This window comes from Oncorhynchus mykiss, chromosome 20 (genome assembly GCF_013265735.2).
Source record: "Oncorhynchus mykiss isolate Arlee chromosome 20, USDA_OmykA_1.1, whole genome shotgun sequence".
Lineage (NCBI taxonomy): Eukaryota > Metazoa > Chordata > Actinopteri > Salmoniformes > Salmonidae > Oncorhynchus > Oncorhynchus mykiss.
In genome coordinates this window covers 42,536,059-42,548,501 of record NC_048584.1, presented here as the reverse complement: position 1 = coordinate 42,548,501, position 12,443 = coordinate 42,536,059, and the positions used below count along the sequence as shown (strand labels likewise).

The 12,443-nt window shown below is 43.8% G+C and overlaps 1 protein-coding gene across 1 annotated transcript in view; it reads left to right on the top strand.

Moving 5' to 3' along the window:
- The window catches only part of canb1 (Calcineurin subunit B), a 44,358-nt gene that overhangs the window by 22,439 nt on the left and 9,476 nt on the right, over positions 1 to 12,443 (top strand). Inside the window, 1 exon segment of the mRNA NM_001160568.1 lies at positions 9,493 to 9,669. Coding sequence (NP_001154040.1) covers positions 9,493 to 9,669 — 177 coding nt within the window.

Genomic DNA, 12,443 nt, shown 5'->3' with positions numbered 1-12,443 from the left:
CAAAGCTTTATAATGTGTACAAGCCACCTACACCAGTAGCAAGTTCTATTCTTCGAGGTATCAGACTTGAGCTATTGTATTCAGACTGCTCTACTAAATCATGTAGCTTACAGTCCAATTTATGCATTTGGAGATATTATGAATAGTGAAATCCTTACATGTAGATTTGATGTTGAGTTTGCTGCACACCAAAATCCCTTTAGCGAGCTATACAGTATATAGCCTACAGCATATAACCTATAGTATATAACCTACAGTATATATCCTACAGTATATATCCTACAGTATATAACCTACAGTATATATCCTACAGTATATATCCTACAGTATATAGCCTACAGTATATAACCTACAGTATATATCCTACAGTATATAACCTACAGCATATAACCTACAGTATATAACCTACAGTATATATCCTACAGTATATATCCTACAGTATATATTCTACAGTATATAACCTACAGTATATATCCTACAGTATATAACCTACAGTATATAACCTACAGTATATATCCTACAGCATATAACCTACAGTATATAACCTACAGTATATATCCTACAGTATATAGCCTACAGTATATATCCTACAGTATATAGCCTACAGTATATAACCTACAGTATATAGCCTACAGTATATAGCCTACAGTATATATCCTACAGTATATATCCTACAGTATATATCCTACAGTATATAACCTACAGCATATAACCTACAGTATATAACCTACAGTATATATCCTACAGTATATATCCTACAGTATATATTCTACAGTATATAACCTACAGTATATATCCTACAGTATATAGCCTACAGTATATAACCTACAGTATATATCCTACAGTATATAACCTACAGTATATATCCTACAGTATATAGCCTACAGTATATAACCTACAGTATATAGCCTACAGTATATAACCTACAGTATATAGCCTACAGTATATATCCTACAGTATATAGCCTACAGTATATAACCTACAGTATATAGCCTACAGTATATAGCCTACAGTATATAACCTACAGTATATATCCTACAGTATATAACCTACAGTATATATCCTACAGTATATATCCTACAGTATATAACCTACAGTATATAACCTACAGTATATATCCTACAGTATATATCCTACAGTATATAGCCTACAGTATATATCCTACAGTATATATCCTACAGTATATAACCTACAGTATATATCCTACAGTATATAGCCTACAGTATATAGCCTACAGTATATAGCCTACAGTATATAACCTACAGTATATAACCTACAGTATATATCCTACAGTATATATCCTACAGTATATATCCTACAGTATATAGTCTACAGTATATATCCTACAGTATATATCCTACAGTATATAACCTACAGTATATAACCTACAGTATATATCCTACAGTATATATCCTACAGTATATATCCTACAGTATATATCCTACAGTATATAACCTACAGTATATATCCTACAGTATATATCCTACAGTATATAGCCTACAGTATATAACCTACAGTATATAACCTACAGTATATATCCTACAGTATATATCCTACAGTATATATCCTACAGTATATAACCTACAGTATATATCCTACAGTATATATCCTACAGTATATAGCCTACAGTATATAACCTACAGTATATAACCTACAGTATATAACCTACAGTATATATCCTACAGTATATATCCTACAGTATATAGCCTACAGTATATAACCTACAGTATATAACCTACAGTATATAACCTACAGTATATATCCTACAGTATATAGCCTACAGTATATATCCTACAGTATATATCCTACAGTATATATCCTACAGTATATAACCTACAGTATATATCCTACAGTATATATCCTACAGTATATAGCCTACAGTATATAACCTACAGTATATAACCTACAGTATATAACCTACAGTATATATCCTACAGTATATATCCTACAGTATATAGCCTACAGTATATAACCTACAGTATATAACCTACAGTATATAACCTACAGTATATATCCTACAGTATATAGCCTACAGTATATATCCTACAGTATATATCCTACAGTATATATCCTACAGTATATAACCTACAGTATATATCCTACAGTATATATCCTACAGTATATATCCTACAGTATATAGCCTACAGTATATATCCTACAGTATATATCCTACAGTATATAGCCTACAGTATATAGCCTACAGTATATATCCTACAGTATATAGCCTACAGTATATATCCTACAGTATATATCCTACAGTATATATCCTACAGTATATATCCTACAGTATATAGCCTACAGTATATATCCTACAGTATATATCCTACAGTATATAGCCTACAGTATATAGCCTACAGTATATAGCCTACAGTATATAGCCTACAGTATATAACCTACAGTGCATTCGGAAAGAATTCAGACCCCTTGACCTTTTCCAAATGTTGTTACGTTACAGCCTTATTCTAAAATGGAGTAAATAGTCCCCCCCCCCCATCTATCTACACACAATACCCCATAATGACATCACAATACCCCATAATGACATCACAATACCCCATAATGACATCACAATACCCCATAATGACATCACAATACCCCATAATGACGAAGCAAAAACAGGTTTTTATACATTTTTGCAAATGTATAAAAAAAAACTTTAAAAAACGGAGGGACCTCCCGAGTGTCGCAGCGGTCTAAGGCACTGCAGTGCTAGAGGCATCACTACAGACCTGGGTTCGATCCCAGGCTCTATCACAGCCGGGTATGATCGGCAGTCCCATAGGGCGGCTCACAATTGGCCCAGCGTTGTCTGGGTTAGGGGAGGGTTTGGCCGGGAGGGGCTTTACTTCCGATCACAGCCGGCTGTGATACAGCTCGGGATCGAACCCGGGTCTGTAGTGACACCTCTAGCACTGCAGTGCCTTAGACCGCTGCGTCACTCGGGAGGTCCCTTCTGAAGCCACTCCTGCGTTGTCTTGGCTGTGTGCTTAGGGTCGTTGTCCTGTTGGAAGGTGAACCTTCGCCTCAGTCTGAGGTCCTGAGCCCACTTGAGCTGGTTTTCATCAAGTACTTTGAGATGTATTTTGAGTCTCATAGCAAAGGGTCTGAATACTTATGTAAATAAGGTTGTTTTTTTTTGGGTGATATTTCAGTTTTTAAACCTGTTTTTGCTTTGTCATTATGGGGTATTGTGTGTAGATTGATAAGGAAAAATAAATAATTGAATCTATTTTAGAATAAAAACGTGTAAAAAGTCTGGTGGTCTTAATACTTTCCTAATGTAATATGTTAATTAGCAGATGCTTTTATCCAAAATAACTTATAGTCATGCGTGCATACATTTGACATTCCCGTGAATCAAATCCACATTCCTGGCTTTGCAAGCGTCATGCTCTACCAACTGAGACATACAGGACTACGGTCTAATGACCTGACCTTATTGTAGTATGATCTAAAATAAGGACGTGCGACAACGAGGTTCTAGCTCCCGCCTGTTTATTAACCTAACCCTCGCATGTCCTACATAGGTACGGATACCCCCAAGGGACATCCTACTACACTTATAATTCATTACATTTTCATCGCTCAACATTGGAGAGACAACTAATGAATACATTTACTCAAAAACGTTTCATTTTTCTAATAATCTCTCTCCAAAAAGACCCAAACTAGTGGTGAATACTGAGATACCAACTGGACCTGAACCTGGATCCAGAGCTGAATACTGAGATACCAACTGGACCTGGACCTGGATCTAGAGCTGAATACTGAGACACCAACTGGACCTGGACCTGGATCTAGAGCTGAATACTGAGACACCAACTGGACCTGGACCTGGATCTAGAGCTGAATACTGAGACACCAACTGGACCTGGACCTGGATCTAGAGCTGAATACTGAGACACCAACTGGACCTGGACATGGAGCTAGTGGTGAAGACTGAGACACCTGGACATGGAGCTAGTGGTGAATACTGAGACACCAACTGGACCTGGACATGGATCTAGTGCTGAATACTGAGACACCAACTGGACCTGGACCTGGATCTAGAGCTGAATACTGAGACACCAACTGGACCTGGACATGGAGCTAGTGGTGAATACTGAGGCACCAACTGGACCTGGACCTGGAGCTAGAGCTGAATACTGAGACACCTGGACATGGAGCTAGAGCTGAATACTGAGACACCTGGACCTGCAGCTAGTGGTGAATACTGAGACACCTGGACATGGAGCTAGTGGTGAATACTGAGACACCTGGACATGGAGCTAGTGGTGAATACTGAGACACCCACTGGACCTGGAGCTAGTGGTGAATACTGAGACACCTGGACATGGAGCTAGTGGTGAATACTGAGACACCTGGACATGCAGCTAGTGGTGAATACTGAGACACTTGGACATGGATCTAGTGGTGAATACTGAGACACCCACTGGACATGGAGCTAGTGGTGAATACTGAGACACCTGGACATGGAGCTAGTGGTGAAGACTGAGACACCTGGACATGGAGCTAGTGGTGAATACTGAGACACCTGGACATGGAGCTAGTGGTGAGGACTGAGACACCCACTGGACATGGAGCTAGTGGTGAATACTGAGACACCCACTGGACCTGCAGCTAGTGGTGAATACTGAGACACCTGGACATGGAGCTAGTGGTGAATACTGAGACACCTGGACATGGAGCTAGTGGTGAATACTGAGACACCAACTGGACATGGAGCTAGTGGTGAATACTGAGACACCTGGACATGGAGCTAGTGGTGAATACTGAGACACCTGGACATGGAGCTAGTGGTGAAGACTGAGACACCTGGACATGGAGCTAGTGGTTAATACTGAGACACCTGGACCTGCCTTTCAGAACTCATGTTAAAACACCACCTGCCTGATATCATACAAACTAAAATATATAAACCCACACCAACTTAGGATAGGTTTGTTCCAGCCCCTCCCTAACAGGAGAAACACAGAGATAAAGGCTCTGTTCAACAACCTAAAGAACAGGAGAAACACAGAGATAAAGGCTTCACTCAACATTGGAGAGACAACTAATGAATACATTTACTCAAAAACGTTTCATTTTTCTAATAATCTCTCTCCAAAAAGACCCAAACTAGTGGTGAATACTGAGACACCAACTGGACCTGAACCTGGATCCAGAGCTGAATACTGAGACACCAACTGGACCTGGACCTGGATCTAGAGCTGAATACTGAGACACCAACTGGACCTGGACCTGGATCTAGAGCTGAATACTGAGACACCAACTGGACCTGGACCTGGATCTAGAGCTGAATACTGAGACACCAACTGGACCTGGACATGGAGCTAGTGGTGAAGACTGAGACACCTGGACATGGAGCTAGTGGTGAATACTGAGACACCAACTGGACCTGGACATGGATCTAGAGCTGAATACTGAGACACCAACTGGACCTGGACCTGGATCTAGAGCTGAATACTGAGACACCAACTGGACCTGGACATGGAGCTAGTGGTGAATACTGAGGCACCAACTGGACCTGGACCTGGAGCTAGAGCTGAATACTGAGACACCTGGACATGGAGCTAGAGCTGAATACTGAGACACCTGGACCTGCAGCTAGTGGTGAATACTGAGACACCTGGACATGGAGCTAGTGGTGAATACTGAGACACCTGGACATGGAGCTAGTGGTGAATACTGAGACACCCACTGGACCTGGAGCTAGTGGTGAAGACTGAGACACCTGGACGTGGAGCTAGTGGTGAATACTGAGACACCCACTGGACCTGGAGCTAGTGGTGAATACTGAGACACCTGGACATGCAGCTAGTGGTGAATACTGAGACACTTGGACATGGAGCTAGTGGTGAATACTGAGACACCTGGACATGGAGCTAGTGGTGAATACTGAGACACCTGGACATGGAGCTAGTGGTGAATACTGAGACACCTGGGCATGCAGCTAGTGGTGAATAATGAGACACCTGGACATGGAGCTAGTGGTGAATACTGAGACACCCACTGGACATGGAGCTAGTGGTGAATACGGAGACACCTGGACCTGGAGCTAGTGGTGAATACTGAGACACCTGGACATGCAGCTAGTGGTGAATACTGAGACACCTGGACCTGGAGCTAGTGGTGAATACTGAGACACCTGGACATGGAGCTAGTGGTGAATACTGAGACACCCACTGGACCTGGAGCTAGTGGTGAATACTGAGACACCCACTGGACATGCAGCTAGTGGTGAATACTGACACCCACTGGACCAGGAGCTAGTGGTGAATACTGAGACACCTGGACATGGAGCTAGTGGTGAAGACTGAGACACCTGGACATGGAGCTAGTGGTGAAGACTGAGACACCCACTGGACATGGAGCTAGTGGTGAATACTGAGACACCAGGACATGGAGCTAGTGGTGAATACTGAGACACCTGGACATGGAGCTAGTGGTGAATACTGAGACACCCACTGGACATGGAGCTAGTGGTGAATACTGAGACACCTGGACATGGAGCTAGTGGTGAATACTGAGACACCTGGACATAGAGCTAGTGGTGAATACTGAGACACCTGGACATGCAGCTAGTGGTGAATACTGAGACACCTGGACATGGAGCTAGTGGTGAATACTGAGACACCTGGACATGGAGCTAGTGGTGAATACTGAGACACCTGGACATGCAGCTAGTGGTGAATACTGAGACACCTGGACATGGAGCTAGTGGTGAAGACTGAGACACCAACTGGACATGGAGCTAGTGGTGAATACTGAGACACCAACTGGACATGGAGCTAGTGGTGAATACTGAGACACCTGGACCTGGAGCTAGTGGTGAATACTGAGACACCTGGACCTGGAGCTAGTGGTGAATACTGAGACACCTGGACATGCAGCTAGTGGTGAATACTGAGACACCTGGACATGGAGCTAGTGGTGAATACTGAGACACCTGGACATGCAGCTAGTGATGAATACTGAGACACCTGGACATGGAGCTAGTGGTGAATACTGAGACACCTGGACATGGAGCTAGTGGTGAATACTGAGACACCTGGACATGGAGCTAGTGGTGAATACTGAGACACCACCTGGACATGGAGCTAGTGGTGAATACTGAGACACCTGGACATGGAGCTAGTGGTGAATACTGAGACACCTGGACATGCAGCTAGTGGTGAATACTGAGACACCTGGACATGGAGCTAGTGGTGAATACTGAGACACCTGGACCTGGAGCTAGTGGGGAATACTGAGACACCTGGACATGGAGCTAGTGGTGAATACTGAGAAACCTGGACATGGAGCTAGTGGTGAATACTGAGACACCTGGACATGGAGCTAGTGGTGAATACTGAGACACCTGGACATGGAGCTAGTGGTGAATCCTGAGACACCTGGACATGGAGCTAGTGGTGAATACTGAGACACCTGGACATGCAGCTAGTGATGAATACTGAGACACCTGGACTTGGAACTAGTGGTGAATACTGAGACACCCACTGGACATGCAGCTAGTGGTGAATACTGAGACACCTGGACATGGAGCTAGTGGTGAATACTGAGACACCTGGACATGGAGCTAGTGGTGAATACTGAGACACTTGGACATGGAGCTAGTGGTGAATACTGAGACACCCACTGGACCTGCAGCTAGTGGTGAATACTGAGACACCTGGACATGGAGCTAGTGGTGAATACCGAGACACCTGGACATGCAGCTAGTGGTTAATACTGAGACACCCACTGGACATGCAGCTAGTGGTGAATACTGAGACACCTGGACATGGAGCTAGTGGTGAATACTGAGACATCCACTGGACATGCAGCTAGTGGTGAATACTGACACCCACTGGACCAGGAGCTAGTGGTGAATACTGAGACACCAACAGGACATGCAGCTAGTGGTGAATACTGAGACACCTGGACATGGATCCAGTGGTGAATACTGAGACACCTGGACATGCAGCTAGTGGTGAAGACTGAGACACCAACTGGACATGGAGCTAGTGGTGAATACTGAGACACCTGGACATGCAGCTAGTGGTGAAGACTGAGACACCAACTGGACATGGAGCTAGTGGTGAATACTGAGACACCTGGACTTGGAGCTAGTGGTGAATACTGAGACACCACGACATGGAGCTAGTGGTGAATACTGAGACACCTGGACATGCAGCTAGTGGTGAATACTGAGACACCTGGACCTGGAGCTAGTGGTGAATACTGAGACACCTGGACATGGAGCTAGTGGTGAATACTGAGACACCTGGACATGCAGCTAGTGGTGAAGACTGAGACACCTGGACATGGAGCTAGTGGTTAATACTGAGACACCTGGACATGCCTTTCAGAACTCATGTTAAAACTCCACCTGCCTGATATCATACAAACTAAAATATATAAACCCACACCAACTTAGGATAGGTTTGTTCTAGCCCCTCCCTAACAGGAGAAACACAGAGATAAAGGCTCTGTTCAACAACCTAAAGAACAGGAGAAACACAGAGATAAAGGCTCTGTTCAACAACCTAAAGAACATGAGAAACACAGAGATAAAGGCTCTGTTCAACAACCTAAAGAACAGGAGAAACACACAGAGATAAAGGCTCTGTTCAACAACCTAAAGAACAGGAGAAACACAGAGATAAAGGGCTGGGGCTGTTTATAGTACCCACATCGACAACAGATGTACATTCACTGAACTGGAAGATTTCAGGCAATGTTTGTAGAGAACTTGATCTTTGTGTTTGTTTCCGCCTGTGTTTTAAAGTATGTTGTTGTCTAAGGTCTGTATCAGGTCTGTTGGTGTATCAGGTCTGTTGGTGTATCAGGTCTGTTGTTGTATCAGGTTTGTTATTGTCTCAGGTCTGTATGAGGTCTGTTGTTGTATCAGGTCTGTTGGTGTATCAGGGTCTGTTGGTGTATCAGGTCTGTTGTTGTATCAGGTCTGTTGTTGTCTCAGGTCTGTATGAGGTCTGTTGTTGTATCAGGTCTGTTGTTGTATCAGGTCTGTTGTTGTATCCGGTCTGTTGTTGTATGAGGTCTGTTGTTGCATCAGGGTCTGTTGTTGTATCAGGTCTGTTGATGTATCAGGTCTGTTGATGTATTAGGTCTGTTGTTGTATCAGGCCTGTTGATGTATTAGGTATGTTGATGTATCAGGACTGTTGATGTATTAGGTATGTTGTTGTATCAGGCCTGTTGATGTATCTACCTTTTACTGAGATATGTGGTTGTCTTGCTCTTGCCTACCTTGGTTGTAAGTGTCCCTCTGGATAAGAGGGTCTGCCAGTTAAATGACCTCACTGTAATGGAGCCTCTCTGCTCCCAATGTGTACTGTATGTTTAACTGCCTGGTTTCTCCCTCTCTCTTTTCTCCTGTCTTCTTCTTCTTCTCTCTTTTCTCCTGTCTCCTTCTCTTTTTCTTATTTCTCCTCTCTCTCTCTCTCTCTCTCTCTCTCTCTCTCTCTCTCTCTCTCTCTCTCTCCTCCAGTCGATGCTGATGAGATTAAGCGTCTGGGAAAGAGGTTTAAGAAACTGGACCTAGATAACTCTGGATCCCTTAGCGTGGAGGAGTTCATGTCCCTGCCTGAACTCCAGCAGAACCCGCTGGTCCAGAGGGTCATCGACATCTTCGACACCGATGGAAACGGAGAGGTGGACTTCAAGGGTAAGCCAGAGTAGACTGGTCCCAGATCTGTTGTCTCCTTCTATAGCCTGGTCCCAGATCTGTTGTCTCCTCCTATAGCCTGGTCCCAGATCTGTTGTCTCCTTCTATAGCCTGGTCCCAGATCTGTTGTCTCCTTCTATAGCCTGGTCCCAGATCTGTTGTCTCCTTCTATAGCCTGGTCCCAGATCTGTTGTCTCCTTCTATAGCCTGGTCCCAGATCTGTTGTCTCCTTCTATAGCCTGGTCCCAGATCTGTTGTCTCCTCCTATAGCCTGGTCCCAGATCTGTTGTCTCCTCCTATAGCCTGGTCCCAGATCTGTTGTCTCCTTCTATAGCCTGGTCCCAGATCTGTTGTCTCCTTCTATAGCCTGGTCCCAGATCTGTTTGTGCTTTTTCCTACTCCATTATGCAAGACTATTCCATATGGAACAGACTGGCACGCACCCAGGCTAGAGACAGAGTACTCTACAATTTAAATGCAAAAATTGCTGAATATTATTATATATTAATAAAAAAACATCATTTAACCAGGCAAGTCAGTTAATTAAGAACAAATTCTTATTTTCAATGACGGCCTAGGAACAGTGGGTTAACTGCCTGTTCAGGGGCAGAATGACAGAGTTGTACCTTGTCAGCTCGGGGGATTTGAACTTGCAACCTTCTGGTTACTAGTCCAACGCTCTAACCACTAGGCTACCCTGCCACCCTATATATATATATATATATAATAGGCTGGTTTGAGACGTGAGCTAGTAACTGGAAGGTTGCAAATTCGAATCCTGGGTCTGACGGGGAAAATCTGGAGGGAAATGAGAATGTAAACTGTAGAGTTGCTGGTATCAAATCGTAGATGTCATTGCCTGACGTTGTGCCCTTGAGCAAGGCACTTAACCACCCACAACAACTGCTCCACGGCGCCCAGTGTGGCAGTCCCCTGCTCCAACCTCTCTAACCTGTGTATATACAGTGCATTTCCACATTTTGTTACGCTACAGCCTTATTCTAAAATGTATTAAATTGTTTTTTTCCCCCTCATCAATCTACACACAATAGCCCATAATGACAAAGCAAAAATACGTTGTTTTTTGTTGTTGAAATATCGCATTTACATAAGTATTCAGACCCTTTACTCAGTACTTTGTTGAAGCACCTTTGACAGCGATTACAGCTGTGAGTCTTCTTGGGTATGACACTACAAGCTTGGCACACCTGTATTTGGGGAGTTTCTCCCATTCTTCTCTGCAGATCCTCTCAAGCTCTGTCAGGTTGGATGGGGAGCGTCGCTGCACAGCTATTTTCAGGTCTCTTTCAGGTCTATTTTCAGGATGCTGGCCACTCCATTATAGACAGAATACCAGCTGACTAATTCTTCCCTAAATAGTTATTGCATAGTTTGGAGCTGTGCTTTTGGTCATTGTCCTGTTGTAGGAGGAAATTGGCTCCAATTAAGCCCACAGGGTATGGCATGGCGTTGCAAAATGGAGTCATAGCCTTCCTTCTTCAAGATCCCTTTTACCCTGTACAAATCTCCCACTTAACCCCCACGTAAGCACCCCCAGACCATCACCCCCAGACCATCACATTGCCTCCACCATGCTTGACAGATGGCGTCAAACACTCTTCCAGCATCTTTTCATTTTTTCTGCGTCTCACGAGTGTTCTTCTTTGTGATCCGAACACCACAAGATTTGTCTGTCCATAACACTTTTTTCCAATCTTTCTCTGTCCAGTGTCTGTGTTTATTTGTCCATCTTAATATTTTATTTTTATTGGCCAGTCTGAGACATGGCTATTTCTTTGCAACTATGCCCAGAAGGCCAGCATCTCCGCCTAGAAGGTCAGCATTCACTGTGACGTTGAGACTGGTGTTTTGCGGGTATTATTTAATGAAGCTGCCAGTTGAGGACTTGTGAGGCGTCTGTTTCTCAAACTAGACACTCTAATGTACTTGTCCTCTTGCTCAGTTCTGCACCGGGGCCTCCCACTCCTCTTTCTATTCTGGTTAGAGCCAGTTTTCTCTGTTCTGTGAAGGAAGTAGTACACAGCGTTGTATGAGCTCTTCAGTTTCTTGGCAATTTCTCGCATGGAATAGCCTTCATTTCTCAGAACAAGAATAGACTGACAAGTTCCAGAAGAAAGTTCTTTGTTTCTGGCCATTTTGTGCTTGTAATCGAACCCACAAATGCTGATGCTCCAGATACTCAAGTAGTCTAAAGGCCAGTTAGCGCCACCTCTATGCAGACGACACCATTCTGTATACATCTGGCCCTTCTTTGTGTTAACAAACCTCCAAACGAGCTTCAACGCCATACACCACTACTTCCATGGCCTCCAACTGCCCATTGCTCTTAAATGCTAGTAAAACTAAATGCATGCTCTTCATCCGATCGCTGCCCGCACCCGCCCGCCCGACTAGCATTACTACTCTGGAAGATTCCGACTTAGAATATGTCGACAACTATAAATACCTAGGTGTCTGGTTAGACTGTAAACTCTCCTTCCAGACTCACATTAAGCATTTCCAATCCAAAGTAAAATCTAGAATCGGCTTCCTATTTCGCAAACAAAGCCTCCTTCACTCATGCCGCCAAACATACCCTCGTAAAACTGACTATCCTGCCGATCCTGGACTTTGGTGATGTCATTTACAAAATAGCCTCCAACACTCTACTCAGCAAATTGGATGCATCCAATCACAGTGCCATCCGTTTTGTCACCAATGCCCCATATACTACCCACCACTGCGACCTGTATGCTCTCGTTGGCTGGTCCTCG